The sequence below is a fragment of the Saccopteryx bilineata genome, chromosome 7, assembly GCF_036850765.1.
Source record: "Saccopteryx bilineata isolate mSacBil1 chromosome 7, mSacBil1_pri_phased_curated, whole genome shotgun sequence".
Classification (NCBI taxonomy): Eukaryota; Metazoa; Chordata; class Mammalia; order Chiroptera; family Emballonuridae; genus Saccopteryx; species Saccopteryx bilineata.
Window position 1 is genome coordinate 38,224,135 of NC_089496.1, and position 22,066 is coordinate 38,246,200.

Sequence of the window (22,066 nt, forward strand, 5' to 3'; positions counted from 1 at the left end):
GCTTAAATCCCAACTTAAATTTCCCCGGTAGTCTGCCTTGTTTTATAATCCACATCATCTCAAAATTCATTTTAGTTTTTCTATTGATCTTGATTTTAGGGATGAACTCTTCAGGCTTTCATGGGTAGTATGTTTGAAAAAAAATAATTTTAAGCATTAAACTCCTTTCAACTCTTTAATATCTATTTGTTGTAGATACATTTAAAAAAATCAAAAGTGATGTCCGACTAGGCAGTGGTATAGTGCATAGAGCATCAGACTGGGATGCAGAAGACCCAGGTTTGAATTCTCAAGGTTGCCACTGGCTTGAGCACGGGTTCATCAGGCTTGAGCACGGGCTCGCTGGCTTGAGTGTAGGATCATAGACATGACCCCATAGTCACTGGCTTGAGCCCAGAGGTCACTGACTTGAAGCCCAAGGTCGCTGGCTTGAGCAAAGGATCACTGACTCTGCTGGAGCTCCACCCCCCTCCCACATCAAGGCAGAACTAAGGTGTCACAACAAAGAATTGATGTCTCTCGTCACTCTACCTTCCTGTCTGTCCCTCTCTCTGTCTCTGTCACACACACACAAAAAAAAATTAAATAAAATCAGAAGTGACATTCTGTTATGTTCTTTGGTGATATTTCAGGGTTTTTTTCAGAATAAAGTGATACCTTTAGTTGTTCCACTAAAAAGTAAGGAAAACAGATATGTTGTAAAGGTATGTGGTTAAATCTATTCTGTAAAAGCTATACTTTTTGATACAACTAAAAAATTATTTAATACTAAGTTTATGTAATTTTTAAAGTACACCATCCAAACCTTCACCCTCAATGTGTATTCTCAGTAGCTAGCGTTAGTAGCCACACTGGCCCCTTTTTGTAAAGAACAAAGCAATGTTCTAAGGAGGAAATGTCTGAATTCAGTCAGTTATTGGAAGATGAAGTCTTCAGTTCATTTTCTGTGAGAATTGGAATAACCAAGAAACAGAAACTTATATGTAGCTCCTACCTGGTATCCCTGCATGGATCCTGGCTGAAGATCATTCTAGGATGGACAAGAAGAGCACACACTCATGCAGCTGCTAGAACAGGGGTCGGGAACCTATGGCTCGTGAGCCAGATGTGGCTTTTTTGATGGTTGCGTCTGGCTCGCAGACAAATCTTTAATAAAAATAATAGTAACGTTAAAAATATAAAACATTCTCATGTATTACAATCCATTTATTTCCTACCGCTCATGTTCACGGTTGCGGGTGGCTGGAGCCAATCACAGCTGTCCTCCGGGACAACACCAAATTTTTATTGGATAATGCATAACGTGCATGGGTCGTTGTATGGCTCTCACAGAATTACATTTCAAAATATGTGGCGTTCATGGCTCTCTCAGCCAAAAAGGTTCCCGACCCCTGTGCTAGAGTGACAATGAAGAATGTGTATTGTAGAGTCAGGTTGCCACATATTCAAATGGATTTTATGTTGTATTGGAATTTGAGGAATAATCAATTTAAGAGTTGCTTTTTTTATTCTGTTTAAAGCCAAGACATGGTATTTTTATGTGTTCTGATAACCAAGGGAAGGGCAGTGTATTTTATCTTAGACCTCTCTTCTATTCAGCTGTTCCTAACAGAGAGGAGGCTTGGCCATGGCTTCACAACAGGGCATCGACAGTAGATGGTATAATTGTGCTTGTTTATACTACATGGGACTTACTAAAGCAAAAATTTAATAGCAAATGAACTTGATTGGCTTTATCTTCTTTATCACCCAGTACAATTTAAAGCCTTCTTTACTCCAACACTAGCTTACTGTGAGTAAATTCTCTCATTGTAATATTATCTCTTTGGTCAGAGTCTAATGCAAAATAGAATCACGGTTCTCAACCACACCAACTTTTGTGAAAGCCACTAAAATAATTTAAGTACTTCAACTACTTATTTTGTTTAATAAAACTAAAAGAGGATGCATAAAGTCTAAAATATGTGTCATAATTTTTGAGGGTTTTTCTTTTGTTAGAAAAGAAACTAATAGGATTTAATATGCAGATAAAGACTTTATATTAAGGCTCTTATGTATTTCACCAAATCTAATTTTAAGTCATCCCATTGATCAAGAGAGAGATGGATCCATTCATTGATGTTGCAAGTGGTAACCCAGTGGGTCAGAAAGGGTCAAAGAAAAGTAGAATTCCAGATGAATCTGAAAGAGATGAACAGGATTATTTCTCACCCTATAAGTCTTTGTTTCTGAAAAGAGTAAGAAAAAAATAAGAAGAAAAGAGAAGAAAAAAGAAGGAGGAAAAGAATGAAATGAAGAATGAGGTTCAAGTCTCACCTTGCAGCCTACCTGTTAACACCTCATTGCTACATCATGAAGATGAATAAGTGGAGGTTTAAGGTTCCAGACTTTATTTATTTCCCCTTAAATTTAAATGTCTTTCCAAGAGCTCCTGGACTTTGTGTTATAATCTCCAGATACTTGGCAATAACTTCCAGCTACCAGAACCTGTTTCATAATTTTTTTGGCAGTGCTTTATAGAGTCAATGTTAAAAGAGGAACAATCACTATGGAGGTGAAGTTAGCTATGTCAAGAGATGAAATAGTAAAAAAAAAAATTAGGCAACTTAATGATTAGAATCGCTCTTCTTAAGGAGTATGTTTTTAAAACGAGGGGGAGACTATATTTTTTCATTTCCGTGTATCACTAGATATTTATACTTTGTGTATTATGATATTGTGGTTGAAAATATGTTAAACCATTTCCCTTATGTAATAGCAACTCATAAATATTTGATATATCTGAGTTGTAGAGATGTGTCGTATGTGTCTTTACATTTTGGAATGTTACTTTTTATGACTACCTACTTTCTGCCTTTCTTTGTGTCTTCATTTGAACTTTATTTTATGTAAAATGTCATTTAGAAATATAAAGCCAAGTAAAATTAATGTCTGTATCAGAGATACTTGCCATTAGGAAGATAAGCTATAAAATCCTAGGTACTCTACTAGAGAAGTGAGGCTATGAGACCTTCAGGAGTCCAAGGAGATCTACAAGTTACGGTCATCAAGGGAGTCTTTAAAAGGGAGATATCTGACCTAATTCTTGCATCTATTCATTTACAAGATGGGACAAAGTTAGATTTACAGTTGTTCATATGGAAAATAATACAAAAGTTAATAAATAATAATATAAGAATAAACTCAATATTTTGTGTACTCACAATGGTTAACTTACTTTTACCCCACCCTGTATTTATGATTTTCATTTATTCACTTGAACATGTTTTTGAGGACCTGTTATATTCCAGGCATCCTCACAGATACTAAGAGTACAGAGGTAAACAATACAAATCTAGTCTGTGCTTCCATAGATCTCACCAGATGTAGACATGAGCAATTGAACAAGTTTATACAACAATTAAGTAATTGTGATAAATGTTCTGGAGACCTAGAAGATGCTTTGTGTGCATGTAGTTGGACACCTAATTTAGAGATCTCAGGGAATGCTGAGGCAATGAGATTAAAACAGTCTTGAAGAATGAATAGGAATTAGCCAAGTGAGGGCCGGAAGGAAGAATTTTGGCCTAGATCAGCGGTTCTCAACCTGTGGGTTGCGAACCCGGTAGGGTTTCCTAAAGCCATTGGAAAATACATAATGCATATTAGGTATTTACATTCCGAATCATAACTGTAGCAAAATTACAGTTATGAAGTAGCCACCAAAATTATTTTTTGGTTTGGGGTCACCGCAACATGAGGAACTGTATTGCGGGGTCACGGCATTAGAAAGGTTGAGAACCACTGGCCTAGATGGAAGAGCATGTATGATGATTGCAATGCTGGTATGATTTTGATCCTTTTGTGACATGGAAGGCAGGCCTTTGTGGAAGAAATAGAGCTCAAGAGAGGGAGGTGTGTGAGATGAAACTGGAGAGATGGGAAGGGGCCGACATAGAGGCTGACTCTGAGGAAACTTCCATCAGTGAAGTCATCAAAGGATTTAAGCAAAAGTACCCTCTGTTGTGAGGCAAATGAAATAGAAGGAAGGTCAAGTAGCCAATTACAGGGCTATCTCAGGAGTTCAAATTAGAGATAATAAGACCACGGATTATGTATGGTTTTGGCACTGGAGATAAGAAGTGAGTAATTCAAGATGTATTTTGGAGGGAAAATAGACCCAACTTGTTGATTCATTGGCTAGGGAGTGTCGAGAGGACACTAAGATTTCTTACATGAGTGATGGTGGGTTATAATATCCTTTTCTGCAATGGGAAACCCTGTGTGCTGTTTACGACCAAGAACTCAAAACAGACACCGTAATGGAAATTTTGAATGGGCAGTTGCATAGACAAGTGTGCAAGTGTAAAGAGGTCAGCACTGAGGATGAAAACGTGAGACTAAGGGGTCTAGAGATAGATTTTGAAGTCATTTGTCTTAGGAATGGATATTATTCAGACCAGCAAAATTATAAATATATACACATACATATATATATATATGTGTATATATATATTTTTTTAGACATAATTTTTACCACATGGTTTCAAATATATATGTCTTCTTTCTGCAAGATTTTAGTATACTCAAGGACAAAGGTTCTCCCTTCTTGAGTAACATTCTTCTAATATGATACTCTAGGTCAAAGGGAGAATAACATGCCTTAATTAATTAAACTTACTTTAAAACACAAATGGTTGGTAATTATTGTTCTTGAATACATATTTATTTTAGCTTTTCAATATTTTTTATTGATTTTTTTTTCAGAGAGAGCGAGAGAGAAAAAACATCAGTTTCTTCTTCCACTTATTTATGCATTCATTGGTTGATTCTTGTATGTGCCTGACCAGGGATCAAACCCACAAGCTTGACATATCAGGATAATGCTCTAACCAACAGAGCTACCCAGCCGGGGCATGCTTTTTAATATCTTAACATGGATTTTTCTGTCCCCAGAGAATGTATTTTGATGGTAATTTATTGGAATATTGGTTAAATAATTTCTTATGTCAGGTATTTTTTTTTAAAAGTAACATGTGTTCCCCTCAAGGAATTGGATTAAGGGCAGAAATCTTTTCAAAATTAACCAGTTATAATTATCATGTAATTTGCTTTACTAGGTCATATTTAATGTATCTCTAGTAGTTCATTTCATCAAATTTTTATAAAACTTTTGCCATCATCTGGTCCAACTGAAATATAAAATAGGTTAACTCATGGTAATTTAAAAGCATATTTTATTCATTAAGTAGCTCTGTAATTTCTACTACAGGGATTGCAGTTGACTTACTCATTTTTTAAAAGAAACACTTCAGTTGTCCCACAATATTGTAGAATCTACAATATCCATATTGGTTACAGATTGGCATAAATGATGAGAAAAGCACAATAAGCAAAAGAGAAAGTCTTTCTGCTCAACTTTGAGGAGCTGTTCCGCAGAACAGGCAGGCAGTTGGGAAATGTCCCAATTTATTACAAAGACATAACCTGATCTAAAGCAAGGCAAGAATTGCTCATGAAACAAATTCACAATTTAAAGCAAGAATAGTCAATTTTTTATACCTACCACCCACTTTTGTATCTCTGTTAGTAGTAACATTTTCTAACCGCCCACCAGTTTCACAGTAATGGTGATTTATAAAGTAGGGAAGTAACTTTACTTTATAAAATTTATAAAGCAGAGTTACAGCAAGTGAAAGCATATAATAATAATTACTTACCAAGTACTTTATGTCGGATTTTTGCTAAGTTTGGCAGAATACATCTTTATAAAACAACTTACTATAGTTAAATCTAACTTTTTATTTATACTTTGGTTGCTCTGCTACCGCCCACCATGAAATCTGGAACGCCCACTAGTGGGTGGTAGAGACCAGGTTGACTACCGCTGATTTAAAGAGTCAGTTCATTTTGTGGCTTCAGTGATAAAATGTAAACCTCTATGAACTGAGTTGTCTGTCTAAAAATATTTTGTAACGATTTAAGATACTGGTAAAATGCGTGTTTTTTAATCTAAAGTTTTTAAATATTTTCTTTAAATGTTACCATCTTCATGCACTTGACAGGTTTCCTAAGCTAGGGTCTGAGGCCTGATTGATTGGAGGTTGCCATTTTGCTTATCTATCCAGTTTCACAGGACTAAGTAGCTCTTATGTGCTCCGGGGAGTTTGTAGATATGTATTATTTTTCTATTTGTAAAGTTGTTTTTTTTTAAAATACCTTTTTTGAGTAATCATGTTGCCATCTAACTTGTACCATTCCTCTGTCTTGTGCTGTGTCTCCTTTGTGCTGAAGGAATTGCCTACGACCCCCTGATGCTGAAACACCAGTGTGTTTGTGGCAGCTCCACTGCCCACCCCGAGCACGCTGGACGGATCCAGAGCATCTGGTCACGGCTGCAAGAAACCGGGCTGCTAAATAAATGTGAGGTAATCCGGAATTGGCCACACTCTTTTACTTACTTAAATAAATCATGTAAAGAGGCCAGTATGCATTTGGGCAGTAGTAGAAAAATGTTAACTCTATAGCACCAACACCATGATTGATGAACCATCATTGGCAAGAGTAGCATAGATCTCATGACCCACCTGGGCGGGGCACACAGTAGGCACTCAGGCAGGGTTGACAGACTGAGCAGCTGCCTGATGTGTGTGTGTGTGTGTGTGTGTGTGTGTGTGTGCTATGATTGCATTCTTGTTTCCAAATAGATAACATTTACTGAGTTGTCTGAGAAACTCTCTGTGAACTATTAAGTGCTAAGTAGTTATTATTCCTTATTATAAGTGATTTTGAACTCAAGATATAGGCCAGTTTTGTCTTAGGAAAATGAATATACAGTGTGTCCGTAAAGTCATGGTGCACTTTTGACCGGTCACAGGAAAGCAACGAAAGACGATAGAAATGTGAAATCTGCACCAAATAAAAGGAAAAGTTTCTGTAGGATACCCAGTTTCTGTAGGATGATGTGGCAGCATGTGCGCATGCACAGATGATGACGTAACACCGTGTATACAGCAGAGCAGCCCACGGCCATGCCAGTCGAGATGTGGACGGTACAGAGGAAAGTTTAGTGTGTTCTGTGGCTCGCTAAATTCGAATCCGTGACCAAATTGCAATGTGAATATCAGCGTGTTTATAATGAAGCGCCACCACATAGGAATAACATTGCTCGGTGGGATAAGCAGTTGAAGGAAACCGGCAGTTTGGTGGAGAAACCCCGTTCTGGTAGGCCATCAGTCAGTGGTGAGTCTGTAGAGGCTATACGGGATAGCTACCTAAGGAGCCCTAAAAAATCTGTACGTGAGCCCACATTGAACTGCACTGAATAGGTATGAAACTGGGAGAGTTTTTCTTTTATTTGGTGCAGATTTCACATTTCTATCATCTTTTGTTGCTTTCCTGTGACCAGTCCAAAGGGCACCATGACTTTATGGACACACTGTATTTAAAATATTTACTGTTTTCTTACCAAGAAAAGACACATTTTTTTATTGATGTGGCTGATGTTTTTATATTTTCACAGTAGAGGTTTGAATACACTCCTCGATATTTCTTGACTTATTTCTGTACGTTCCTGATGAGTCCCATTTTTTATTTAGAAAAATCTGTTTCAAAGTTTAAAAGTAAAAATGATAATTCCAAAAGGCTCCCTTTCAAGTTTGGGGAAAAAAAATTGAAGGACTAATATTTTGATTAATGTGTGTCATGAGGAAACTGATACATTAAGGCCATATTAAATTCACTATACTCTGATAGAGATGCAATCTTCTTTACTATTTTTGAGTTAATTAATATTTGGCAACCCAAAATGAAGTTGAGAAAATTGCTACTCAAAGCCAATTTAGTTTAAAGTGAAACTGGCAAATACTTCAGTTGAATTCGAAATGCACAAAGTGGTCAGAATGCTTTTCAGAGTCAGGTGCCCTTGCCTATATTTGATAGTGTAATAGTACCAATCTGATCCTTCTCTGCAGAATAGTAAAAACAGCTGACTTTTGAATATACAGTCATTCATTCAGTGCATTTATTTCTCATGTTAAATTATTTTCATCATTGATTTTCTCTTTGGAAGATCAACAATATATCTCATCTTACAGGAGATATAAACGGTTATTTTCTTTACATCAAATCATAGATAATGTTTATGGTTCATTCAGTGCTGGGATTTTGGGAATGAATACGCCAGAACACTGTGTACAGATTTAGTTTCACCAGTGTTATTATATGTTTATAGTAGAATTATCAAATGTTTTTCATATTTAAACTTCGGCTTTTGACCAAATGTATCTTTTACCTCAAAACACCAGAGTGAAGGAATGGGAGCTCGAGCTATTTCTCTGATTCTTTCCTGAGTGCAAGTGCGCTATTCATCATTTGCTGGTAGCATCCATTATCACGTAGCAGAAGGTTTTCATTCTCATTCGTAAATTTTAGAGTTGAGGGTAAGGTTTTTATGGTTTTGATAATGCAATTTGGAGGCCAAACCATCCTGTTGTCTACGCAATCCCATATGGAGCACACAAACCAGCAAGCGGACTCACTTGTGGTGGACCAGTCTTTTTTTTTTTTTTTTTTTTGTATTTTTCTGAAGCTGGAAATGGGGAGAGACAGTCAGACAGACTCCCGCATGCGCCAGACCGGGATCCACCCAGCACGCCCACCAGGGGCGACGCTCTGCCCACCAGGGGGCAATGCTCTGCCCCTCCGGGGCGTCGCTCTGCCGTGACCAGAGCCACTCTAGCGCCTGGGGCAGAGGCCAAGGAGCCATCCCCAGCGCCCGGGCCATCTTTGCTCCAATGGAGCCTTGGCTGCGGGAGGCCAAGAGAGAGACAGAGAGGAAGGAGGGGTTGGGTGGAGAAGCAAATGAGTGCTTCTCCTATGTGCCCTGGCCGGGACTCGAACCCGGGTCCCCTGCATGCCAGGCCGACGCTCTACCGCTGAGCCAACCGGCCAGGGCCTGGACCAGTCTTACTGGACGTTTGTTCCTGTGAACATTCCTGCCTCCCTTTTGCATCGCCTATGAAAGCTTTCCAGCTGGGCGGTCTTCCTGCACTTCTGCCCACTGAGGCAGAACTGTTGACATCTTCTCACATTCGGGTCCTTGTCACACCCTGGAGTCTCATCCCAGCCACTGCAGATGAGCATGGACAGATCACAGCATTCTAGTGCATTGCTAACTCCAGGGGCTTTGAGTCACTAGTTTTATATTGCAGTGATTTTAAACACTCACGGATTGAGCTGGGGGAATAGATAAAATGAGACCGACTGTGGTCAGCAGCCTCCGTCGTCTTAGCAGCACCAGAGGGGCCCTCTGAGCAAGAGCTAGAGGAAGGGATGTTCATGTGACACAGTGCGCAGGTGGAAGTATCCTGCACCTCCTGTTGAAGAGACCCCCCTTCTGCCTTCGTCCCTGTTCCTTTCTCTGTTTGGGTAACCGTTTCACTGGGATCAACTGTAGGGAGTCTCCGTTCTGCTGGCACACAGAGCAGAGTCAGCTTTTCTCCATCGACAGAGTGGTCAGTTTTGCAGTTAAACGACGATATTATAGAAAAGATGGCAATTGGAAAACACGGAAAGGGCTCAATTGTTTCAAAACAAGCGACTGATCCACAAATCAAACTTGTGCATGTGTCATTTCATGTGGCAATGTAGAAAATGAACCACAGTGGATTCTCAAGAGGTTACTGTTCAACATTGGTCCATCTCAGCCCTGCCATTAATTATCTGTGTACTTTTGTTAAATCATGTAATCCTGCTGATCTTTGGTTTTCCCATGTGTAAGATGAGGGTGTTAGGCAGGATATAATCTAGAATCCTTCCAGTTCTAACATATGAAATGCGATGGCTAAGGAGTTCATCTAGAACATAGCACTTTCTCTGGTTAAGAGTAGACAGAAGTTTTAGTAAACACATTGCTTTTAGTTTGTAAACTATAGTGTAAGCTGTGCTTACTGGTCCGGATTAGCAGCCAGAGAAATCATCAGTCCTCATTCTGTCAGGGGACAGCAGTAACAGGGGTTAACTTCTTTTGGCATGACATGTCAAACAGTTTTTAAAATATTGAGGTGCTTCGTAGGCCTTCATGCCAATACCATTTCATTTTCCCCCTGTTGTGTCATCCATAGTTTGTTTAGTGATTCAGTTGGGAGCAAAATGCAGAACCAGCAGCTTTTTTTTGTTACCATAGAAATAGATCTAGATGGGTCATTGGTGGCCTCTTCCAGAACAAGCCTCTAGATTAGGTAGCCAGGTTTCTACACTGCAGAAAAGAATGTGCCCTTCTCTGCTAAAAAGCTTGCAGGGGTTGACCCATCATCTGTTAGAAATGCACTTGCAGTTGTTTTTCCAGAAGGGCTCATGACTCTCAGCCCCACCGAGCCACCCACAGACATTTGCTTGCTCTCACATTTGTTTGGAGAATAATAACATTTTATTATGATGGATTGGATTACACATGATGTGGAATTTGCATTGCCTGTTTGTGACTAGTATTGAAGAACTCTGTTTTGCTTAATTCCTAAGCAAAAACCATAAGCAACACACTGTCCTGCGATGTTTAAGTCTTTCATTCAAGTGCCAACCCAGACTAATTACGAAACAATTCTGGGACACAAAACCAGGCTACCGTTGCCCCCCTGGGACTTCTCAACGGTTCCGATGGGAAAAGTGAAGAGCAGGTTTAACGTAACATCTGAAGATGCCAAGGAGCTCGGGGCCAGGGTGTCCAGCACACCTTCCTGCACACACAGAGGTGATTTTAAAATACCCTTTGCAAATCTAAATAAAGAAATGCAGTACCCTTTCGGGAAACACTTTTGGAATGTGCCCATTTTCTGACATCAGGGCTACAAAGAAAGCCCTGAATACTGCAAGGTAATGGAAATTCAATTAAATATTTGTTTTATAGAGTAATCTAACTAGATGGCAGCACATAACAGCTTACTGTTTTGTTTAGTTTGCAAAAAAAAACACAGCCCCACAAAAATGTGTTTTTATGTTTTAGAATCTAACCACAACGCAGTAAAAAAACCCTCTCAAACTGGACGTCTTATGAATTGTCACTGAAGATATAGCAATCTTAGGAAGCAGTACAGATGACGTAGATGTGATGAGTAAAGCAGGGTACATTTTGTCATTATTTCGAGAAATATCTGTATATCTCAGTAGAGTGCACACAGACAGATGAATACATGAAAAATGTTTGTGCAGCCTACAATCAGAATTAAGATGATTTGGAATTATTTGTTTTTATTTTTTTTACTTCTGCAAAACAGGAAGAGGTAATATAGAGAACAGGCAATAAAAGCAAATAAGTCACTCTATCCTTCTGAGTCCATTTGGAAAGTGATCCAGGATTTTTTTTAAACAGCAACTTATTAACCAAATATTTATTAAAAAAAACAAAGTTATGTTTTTGAACTATCTGAAAATTGTAGTGTTAAAGTAACACACAAAATCATCACAATCATTTGTTTTATATATGATTACTATATATATTATATTAAAAAAAGCAGTGCTTTGACCCAAATGATTAAATTGCTCATTTACACTGATGTTTAAAAATAATTACAGTGGAGGTAGTTCAGTTGCATAAAATTGTGAAAATTGAGCAGTTATATTAAGGGATAACTTTTTTTAACTTTCTTTTTTTTTTTAGGTTTTTTTTTTTTTTTTGTATTTTTCTAAAGCTGGAAATGGGGAGAGACAGTCAGACAGACTCCCGCATGCGCCCGACCGGGATCCACCCGGCACGTCCACCAGGGGGTGATGCTCTGCCCCTCCGGGGCATCGCTCTGCTGCGACCAGAGCCACTCCAGCACCTGGGGCAGAGGCCAAGGAGCCATCCCCAGTGCCCAGGCCATCCCTGCTCCAATGGAGCCCTGGCTGCGGGAGGGGAAGAGAGAGACAGAGAGGAAGGAGGGGGTGGGGGTGGAGAAGCAAATGGGCGCTTCTCCTATGTGCCCTGGCTGGGAATCGAACCCGGGTCCCCCGCACGCCAGGCCAACGCTCCACCGCTGAGCCAACCGGCCAGGGCCTTTTTTTAACTTTCTGATGAGCATAATGATTTGAAATGGTTGGAAATAAAATATTAAAAAATATATAATACATATGCTTCTTAGCGCTGAGACATTTATTACTGAATAATATTTGTGCTTTTTCTGAGGTGCTTTTGAAATTACTCGATGCCCTGAAATATTTTTAAATAAATTGTAATCACTGAATCAAGCACTATTATTGACTCTTCCGGTTGGCTCAGCGGTAAAGTGTTGGCCTGGCGTGTAGAAGTCCTGGGTTCAATTCCCAGCCAAGGCACACAGGAGAAGCACCCATCTGCTTCTCCACCCCTCCCCTTCTCCTTCCTCTCTCTCTCTCTCTCTCTCTCTCTCTCCTCCCGCAGCCAAGACTCCATTGGAGCAAAGTTGGCCCAGGCACTGAGGATGGCTCCAAGGCCTCTGCCTCAGGTGCTAGAATGGCTCCAGTTGCAATGGAGCAATGCCCCAGATGGGCAGAGCATCACCTCCTGGTGGGCTTGCTGGGTGGATCCTGGTCGGGCGCATGCAGAAATCTGTCTCTCTGCTTCTCCACTTCTCACTTCAGAAAAACACCAAAAACAAACAAACAAACAAATATAAAAAACCCCAAACACTATTATAAGCAAGTAGAAGGCACTTGCCATTTTGAAGATCAGATAGAATTGTGAGTGTGTGTTTGTGTGTGTGTGTGCATGTGCATGCATGTGTGTCCCAGGCTTCTGTGTGCCAACCATTTATTTTAGTTCCTCTTCAGTCCCAAATGTTGGTCAGTCAGTACAGCATCAGCATCTTGAGTTCACTTATGAACAGGAAGAATAGACCGGTCCCTCTGACATGTGGTCCTCGACCCAGGCTGCCCATTAAAACCCACGGGGTGGTTCTAAGTACCTGAATGCCAGGCTGAACCCAGGAAAAGTTAATCCAAAGCTTTGGAGGTAGGACCCTGGAATCCACACTTTTTAAACATCCGCATCTGATTCCAAGTTGCCAGCCTATGTAAAAAATCACTGCCCTAAATAGTCAAGTTTATAAAGTTTCAACCTCCTAAGCTAAATGAAGTCAAATACTTGGAGATGGAACCAAGTTAGCATTAACCTGAGAAATAACAGTGGCGCTAATTCCAAAGTCACATACATAAAAATATTTTTAAATTGGGAAAATTATTCATTATTTTAAAGTTGCCCTAGGCTAAGAATATGAGTTTAAAAATTGTTCTTGTTTTTCAATTATAATGAAGTCTATAAAAAACGGGCTTCAAAGAATATTTAGAGTCCTTTTGAAAACCCTCATAGTCTGATCTCCTCTCTTGCATCAACCATAGTAATGTTTCGTTTCAATTATATATTTCCTTGCCTGAGGCAAACCTATAAATAAAAATAAAGGATATTTTATTGACTTTTTATTGTGTTATTTCATATAGAATCTTATTACTTTAGGGCTAAAAGGAGGCTTTGAAATAATTTGGTCAAACCTCCTTATGCATATATATGAAGAAAGAATGGTCCAGAAAGGTCAGTTAGAGCTGCCCTTGGGCTCATTAAGGACAAGAGAGTCAGAACCAGAACTCAAGACTCCCAACTTCCACTTCACTCTCTCCATGTGACCAACAGAAAGGACCACAAGCCTGCTGGGCCATCTGCCTATTCCCAGTTTCCACTACCTTTTCTTTCTAAGAGAGCTCTGAGGAGAACAGGTTAGTAGATGATGAAGGATACATGCAAGAAGAGAATGCAGTTGAGGGGAGGGCATTGTAACTATCTTTTATGTAACGTTTAAAGAAACAGTTGGCTGTTGTAGTATTTGAAGACTCCAGTCTGTACACCTGGGCATATGCATGAGACTGGATTTTTTTATTTGTTTAAGAGAGAAAAGTGTCTCAAGAATAATGAACAGGCCATGAACTGATTCATTTACTGTTAAGTATGGGCATATGCATGAAACTGGATTTTTTTATTATTTGTTTAAGAGAGAAAAGTGTCTCAAGAATAATGAACAGGCCATGAACTGATTCATTCATTGTTAAGTATGGAATTTGTAACAAAGGATTACTTTGACACTCATAAGTCATTTATGAATCTTTAATTCTGTAAGTCTGCAGTCCTGTGGATTTTTGTATGGAAAAAACCCCCAAAAACCTACATCTCTCTATTCAGGGACACTGGATGAAATATTTTCAGAAAATGAGATATTTTCAGTGGAAATTCTTGCCTAATATGTCAGCACTTTGAAAATGATTAAAGAAAATGGGGTCCCCCCAGCAGAGGCAGGTACTTTGACTTGTCAAATTCAAGTTGGACATTTTCTCTTAGTTTGGAACTGCCACAAAATGAGCCCTTTCATGTTCTCAATAATACCAAACCAATGCAATCCATCTGTTCTGCTAAATTATTTCTAGTTCCCTAACCAAAGGCACTGCTTTTTCATGCATTTTATCGTGATTTTATGCCCTTTATTATATTTTACAAAAGGTTCTGATTCCTCCAGGGCCAATGAGAACTGATTAGGACACTGGCCCCAATCCAGCCTTTGAACACAGGAGGGGAAGGAACAGAACTGTTTCCTTTTTTCCCTGCTCCTTGGCAGAAAGAAACAACACACATGAATCTATACCGTGTGTGTGTGTGTGTGTGTGTGTGTGTGTGTGTGTGCTCTGTGTGTGGGTGGGTGTGGGCAGGCCGCATTTCATCCTGTCACAATATGACTTTGGAGATCATGTTCAGATCATTCCTTCTATAATCAGGTTGCATTAATGGGCTTTACTCTGGAAAGACTGTTTCTTTAGGAAAGAACCGTGGTGTGTTGTGAGACTCAGTGATGTGATCATTTTAAAGTCCTTTCATCAGACTTCCAACCAGGATGGAGATGGAGGTTCTGAACCAAACGAGCAGCCAGGGGCTTAGCAGAGAGTGGGCCCTCCATGCCTATTAGTTCCTCTCCGACTGGCAGGGGAGAAAGTGCCTATGTGTGGGTCACACGGAATGAAGACAGAACAATGGACACGTCCTGCATTGTAGGGTTTCTCTTTGAAGAACATGAAGGAAGAGCTATCAGCTCTCTTCCCCAGACCTAGATTAGCCAGGTACTTAAGACCTATATTTGGATCTCAGCTGAGATTCCAAGATATACCCACATGAATGCCATCTCTGAAATACATTCTGTTTCCAAATATATGCAGGATTCTCAGAAATCCTTTTGGTCCTGTAGATGACTGTAGATAGACATCGCAGACTGAATATCTCTGAGAACGGAAATCAGTATCTCCCTAAATTACGATGATCAGAGCACTTTTTCCTATTTTGTGACTCATCGCGCTGTTGACCTTTGACTCAAGAGAGAGAAATAAAGGGATAAAGGGTGCACAGGAAATAGACAATATGGGAAGGGATTCAATGAGAATATTTATATTCACATGTAAACAAGTAACGTAATAAATTATACATGATAATCCCAGAAAATGAAAACCACTGGAGACCTCCATTTGAGAGGGGGGGAAAAAAGTGAAATTGACAAATCTAAGACATCTGATGAAAGTGAGGCAAAAGGGAAGTATTCCGGGAGACTGTGAGTTAAGGAAGGAGGAAACTTTGTAGCCATTTCAGAATTTTGGGCTTAGTTATCCTTCACATTCCCACAGCAGTGCCCCGGGAGATATGAGTCTCAGAACCTGCTTTCTTCACACCCTTCTTCCAGGTGGAGACATTTTTCATGTTGGTCTTTTATGAATTTTTTCACAGTTCTCTTTCTGAAGATACATGTCTGTCCTGTTTTGAGTCTTATTTGCCAGCAGCCATGGAGACAGAAGGTGATTGTTAAGAATAAGTAGTTCTCATATTTAGTGTAATTATTTTTTAAAAGAAATATATTTTATAGTAATAAAAGAAGAGGGGGTGACGTCAAAGCAGTAAAGTGACGTGTTACATTTTGATAGGGCCAAGGAAGACTGAAGTGTGAACTTGGAATGGGGACTCTGAGAGTAAGTATGTGTCCAATGGGCCGGGCCTGAAGCTGTCTCCTTACTGATGGTTAGCGGATGTTACACAAGGCGATGACTGATACTCAGTTCAGCAGGTGTCCGCTTATGATTTCTTAGCACTTGAGCTACCTTGAATTTTTGGATCTCGTTAGCAGATTATTTTTTCACATATGTGACTGAGACCATGAGAAATGATGTTGGGACAAGCCTGGAGTGTGGTTGTAATGAAAACAGAAAGATAGAATTCTTATTAATGGTCTTTAATATCGTACCAGAGACAGAAATTCAATTTAGAGCTGAAAAATATATTTATAGAAAAGGGAAAAGGAAAAGAAATCAGTGAAGCTTTGGTATCAAAATGTGGGTCTGATTATTAGCTATAGAACTGACATTATTTGAGATATAGATGTTTCACTGTATCCGTGTATAAAATGTTAGTAGCTATGGATTTCTTAGCTTCATAGAAATGAGAGCAGGAAGCCCTGTAATTTTATGATGTTCATTATTCTGCCTGATAGGACTGGTTGCCACAGTCTGGTTTCCAGGGCTCTGCTCGTTCCAATTTTAGATGACTCAGACCATGAATTTACCACTATTTATTTTGGATTTTCTACCAGCTGAAATCTCACAGTTAAAACGTTTTGCTTTAATATTGACTTTAAACTTTCACTTCCTACTTTTATCTCATTACTTCTCATTCTATTGCTTTCTCATTCTACTGTACCATAAACATTTCCAAATTTAATGTTTATCAGCAAGCCATGCGGGTCAACGACATGTTCATTTATTGATCAGAGCAATAACTGACCAGATGGTCATCACTAAATTTGCCTTAGTTTTCAGCATTGCTTACATGATTTAATTTCAATATTTAACACCTACCTGGGAATAATTTTGTGAAACATATTTTTACTTTTCTAGAAATGTAAATTGGGTGTCAAAAGGAGGGAATGTCAATACTATGACAAAGAAAATTCTATAAGCATTTGTTTGTTTATTTGGCAAATAATGGCACAGTGTCAAGAAGTTTCTGGTTTCCGTCACTCATGTTACCTACCTGTTCCCCCTTGGGTCCTCCGACCACTCCTCTCTCACTGTTACATGACTTACTTTCAGTGAAAAGCACAGCTCTGCCCTCTACTCAGTAAACCCCTAGGAAGTGTCAGTAGAGTGAGGTTTCCTGGCCTGTTCCCTCAGTGAATCACACTTCAGTAGCAGCCCCATCACCTTAAATGAAGGAGGTTGAAACTGGAATTGTCCAGGTCCTGGGAGAGGTATTGTCACCTAATGTGTCTCAGTCAGCTGCTGATTCCATGGGCAGAGATATGAAAGGGCAGTACTCCCTGATCAGATTCTCTTTGAATTTCACTGTATGTAGTTCTCTTCTAATATACTACCTTACAAGCACCTGGTTGTGATACGTATTTAAGGAACTAGTAACACTGTCTGGGCAATTTTAGGAAACATGGCAATTTTCAGAAGTTGAGCTAATTCACTTCCCTACAGTGACCTGGTGTTTATTGGGCTCGCAGATATGCCCACTGAGAAATGTGGCCAGAAAGAACACTTTGCATATTGACTGACTGAGCCTCAACTAAATGTACAGTTTTGTCTTTGTTGAAAGACCATTCTTTCTCAGATAAAGGAAAAGTCTCTGCCTAGCGTGTGTATAAAAATAACAGGTCTAGAGTGTCTCCAACTCTCTGAGTAAGCAGCGGTTATTGTTTTTGTTTAATTTCCATTCTGTCACAAACGAAGACTTCTATAAAATACATTAAATGTGAAATACTACAAAAAGAAAGGTAATTGAAGATCATATTAGATTCAATGGACATAAAAGATTCTATCAAATTACTATCAAAGTTTATAAATATGTACTTTGAATTCTATACAGACCTCATCATAGACCCTTGGTAAACAGTTCCTGAACTGCTTCTGATCTCATAGGACACACCCTGGGTAACATTAGTCTAGATTAACACTGTTGTGAGGTGCATGCACATGGAGTGATCAGCGTATCTGTCATAATCAAATGCATTAAAATGTTCGTGTCTCACTTACGTCCTTTAAGAAATAATAAGGAATTTGTTTCAACAACCTCTTTTAGGTGAGTGTAAAATAAGATGTTCACGAATGTACTTCTCAGCTAAAGAATAGACTCTACTTCTTTTTAAGCTGATACTGTTACAAAGGAGTTAACTATTAATTTCTTGGTTATAGTTTTTTTTTATGCCGAAGAAGAATATGCTTTATGTCAACTGCCCATTTAGGCGTAAGCAATCCATTGGTTCTGAACCTTGCCCACTCTCATTTTTCAAATAGTATTTTGGTACTTTACTAAGCAAATCAGTGTCACATTCCTACATGATGAAACTCAGCCCATTATTAATCATCTTAAATGCGACTTGGGGCCTTATTTGCTTCTAAATGTTGTCAGTGGAGTACTGTAGGCTTCTGCTGTTTTCTTTCAGCGAATCCAAGGTCGAAAAGCCAGCCTGGAGGAAATACAGCTTGTTCACTCCGAACATCACTCACTGTTGTATGGCACCAACCCCCTGGATGGACAGAAGCCGGACCCCAGGACATGCCTAGGTCTGTATGGGCCTCCATTCTACTGAGAACAGCACATTCCAGCACTGTCATTAGTCAAGGCTGGTGTCAGTTCACAATGCTTGGCAAGCAGTGTGACAAAAAAAAAAAATCAGCTTTTCCATCAGCGTTGCTCTGTGGAATGAGTCGTTTGCAAGAGGAGCCAATGTAGATTAAGAAAAATCTTGCATTAGAAAAATGAACATGCAAGTACCAAGATGTTTACTTTCAAATTAATCCTTATTTGAATAGCATTTCTTCACTGTATTTTAGCACACAGGAATAAATGCATTGTCGAGTTTGTTTGCTTACATTTTTAACCTAAAAGAAGAAAGGTTTTCATGTTCTTTTTGCACGTTTATCTTCACCTTTTCCTTTTGTTTTGTATTGTTTAGTTCTTTTTTTTTTTGTATGACCTTGACAGACAGCATAGTACAACTTCTTTTAAGTGAAAACTCCTTATGCATTTTAAACCTTAATGTAATCATTTTAATATCTAGCTATGGAATTAAACAGTAAATTAGATGGTGGAACTAGAAAACTAATAAACATAATTTTTGTTAATGTATTATTCTTTAAGTCATTGCCATCAGATTTTAAAATAAAATGAATGTTGCACTGGTTTATATAAACTTTATACGAGAGATAAAAATAACGTATTTGAAAAAAGTTTATTACAAACCTTATTTTAGTTGAAACTATTCTATTAAGTTTATCAATAACCTTTTACAATGGAATAACAGTAGACAACATGGTGATATATGCCAAAACAACATTTTCTTGACTATCTTTAACTTTAAAAAAATGCATTTTAGGGTTTTTTTTGTTCTCTTCTATCAATAAAACTTCTGTGTGAGTCCCAAATCATTGGACTCTCACTGAATTCAATATTATTTCAAAATTATTTCATGTTAATTAGTCTAAAATGATTCAAAAGCAAGTATATGACATGTAGTAGGCAGACATCTTGGAAAATGATAATAAGGGGAGATTAACAGTTACCCATTATAACATTTACAATCTGCATTTTCAAAAGGAGTGGCGGATATCCCTAAATTTATGAAGCAGAGGCTTATGGGTGAGTGTGTGCACACACACATGTGTGCAGGGGAGGTAGTGGTAGCTTGGAAAGAAATTGTCAGAAAGGGCAACACATGAAAGTTATTCAATTTTTATAAAACATTATTAAAATTTGAGGATGAAAAGAAATTTGTATAGAATTAAACCTATATAAATATATATAAAGGCACATACCTATTAAACATATATATTCTGTATGTTTTCTTTCTATTGAAGGACGGAATCTCTATACATGTAGCTCCTTTACATAAAGTACTTTATTTGTTGAGGATATTATGTAATAAATATCCTTATTTTTACATGAATTAATAATCTCACACAGTTTACCCACAGATGAATTAAACCAGACTTTCATGATTTTATGAGGTCAAAATACTCAAACATTCAAAGATAGGAAGCCATGTTCGTTTTGATTTTTTTTTAAATTTAGTTAAGAGAAAATAAGTAGCAACCACCCCCCTTTTTCTTACTATGGTCTTAAACTATAAATAAGCCTAGACGTAAGACTAGATATTTTAGATTTAATTGGGAAGAAATTACATGTAGGTGTTTAAGAAGTATTCAAAAAAACCATTTTCCACATTTTAAGAGAAAAAATATATTTGTGAAAGAAATGAAGTTTAAATTTGAACAACTTAGAAATATTTATTGATGAAACGTGGTAATACCACCACACCATATTTTAAAAATGAAATTTGACACTTGAACAAAACTAATCTTCTCAAAATATGCAAAATAAATAGCATTTAAATTTTTGATGATTTAAAAATAAATTCCAGCCTGACCAGGCGGTGGCACAGTGGATAGAGCATCAGACTGGGATGCGGAAGGACCCAGGTTCGAGACCCCGAGGTTGCCAGCTTGAGCGCGGGTTCATCTGGCTTGAGTAAAAGCTCACCAGCTTGGACCCAAGGTCGCTAGCTCGAGCAAGGGGTTACTCAGTCTGCTGAAGAAGGCCCACGGTCAAGGCACATATGAGAAAGCAATCAATGAACAACTAAAGTGCCACAACAAAGAATTGATGCTTCTCATCTCTCTTCATTCCTGACTGTCTGTCCCTATCTATCCCTCTCTCTGATTCTCTCTCTGTCTCTGTAAAAAAAAAAAAAAAAAATTAATAAATAAAAATAAATTCCAATGTATATTTTAGACCTTGGTCAATTCTTTTCATGTATATATGCAGTGAACACACAAGTATCAATAATTTAATTTTTAAGTTTAAATTCACATAAATTGGCCACTTATTAGTTTTGAGTATTTAATGTAGGATAATATTTATACAACTGATGATTTTAGAGTTGGCTTTGGATGTATACATGGAATTCCTTAGCCACCTCTCAGGGACAGTGCAACAAGTTCAATATTCTCTGTAGGCCACATGAGTAAATATAAGCAAGGCTATTATTATTCATTGCTCAGTCTTGATGTCAGGCTCAAAACTCAACTTTGGTCCATATCTAAACTACTTTAGTTTCTCATGTGAATCCAGAAATCAAGGATTTTCCTCAGTTTAAATTCTAAGTGAATGATTTCATCCTTTCTAAACTTTAACTTTCCAGACATTTTTTGTTCTGTATAAGATTTGCTTTCTTCTGGCTTGTTTTCTTATTTAGATCTCAATAAATATTTGTATTATTGAGATCTAAATAAAACCAGAATGAAGCCACCATGTATAAATGTGTAGAAATTTATAACCATCATGATATTTCTCTTTATCCTTTTCTTTCACTCCTGTATATCCTTTTTCTTCCCCCAATTTACTCCCAAAACAGATTTGTGTGTGTGTGTGGGTGGGTGGGTGGGTGGGTGGGTGTCTGTCAATCATACACACATTGAATTAAAATTCATTTAGTTTATGATATTCCTGAGCCTGATTCACCACTCTTGATAGTTACTTTGTGGAGTTAAAAGGAAAAATTTAAAAAGAAATTCATTATGACCAGACCTGTTAGTTTTTGTATCTTGAAAGATATCTATAGCTTATAAAATAATTAGATTTGAGAATGTTCATCATTTGTCTCTTTAAATACTCCAGACCAGGCGTGGCCAACATACGGCCTGCGGGCTGGATCCGGTCCTTGGAATGAGTTTATGCAGCCCATGATTAAATTTTTAATATTCTCTGCACGACGCACTGTGGAAATGAAATAAGTGGTACTTTAAATCGTTATACATAAGCTATGATATCTAGCCATTGTAAAACAATGAAACTTAAAATCTCAGCTACTCAGAAGCGGAAGTGTCTTTGATTATTGGAAATCAAGATATTTCAGAAGATAGTGATATGCGGAAAAGAATTCCGCGTGTGACTAATCTAAGGTTAACTTCCAATAATTGGTCGAATGAATTTGCGATACTTCTTTATTTATTTTTTTAAATTCCATGATAAAGATTTACAACTTTTGTACTCATC

General features: G+C 38.1%; 1 protein-coding gene across 1 annotated transcript in view; it reads left to right on the forward strand.

Moving 5' to 3' along the window:
* Positions 1-22,066, forward strand: part of HDAC9 (histone deacetylase 9) — a 967,189-nt gene that overhangs the window by 684,041 nt on the left and 261,082 nt on the right. The window contains exons 15-16 of the mRNA XM_066238685.1: positions 6,274-6,407; positions 18,456-18,576. Coding sequence (XP_066094782.1) covers positions 6,274-6,407; positions 18,456-18,576 — 255 coding nt within the window. The remainder of the gene's footprint in view (positions 1-6,273; positions 6,408-18,455; positions 18,577-22,066) is intronic.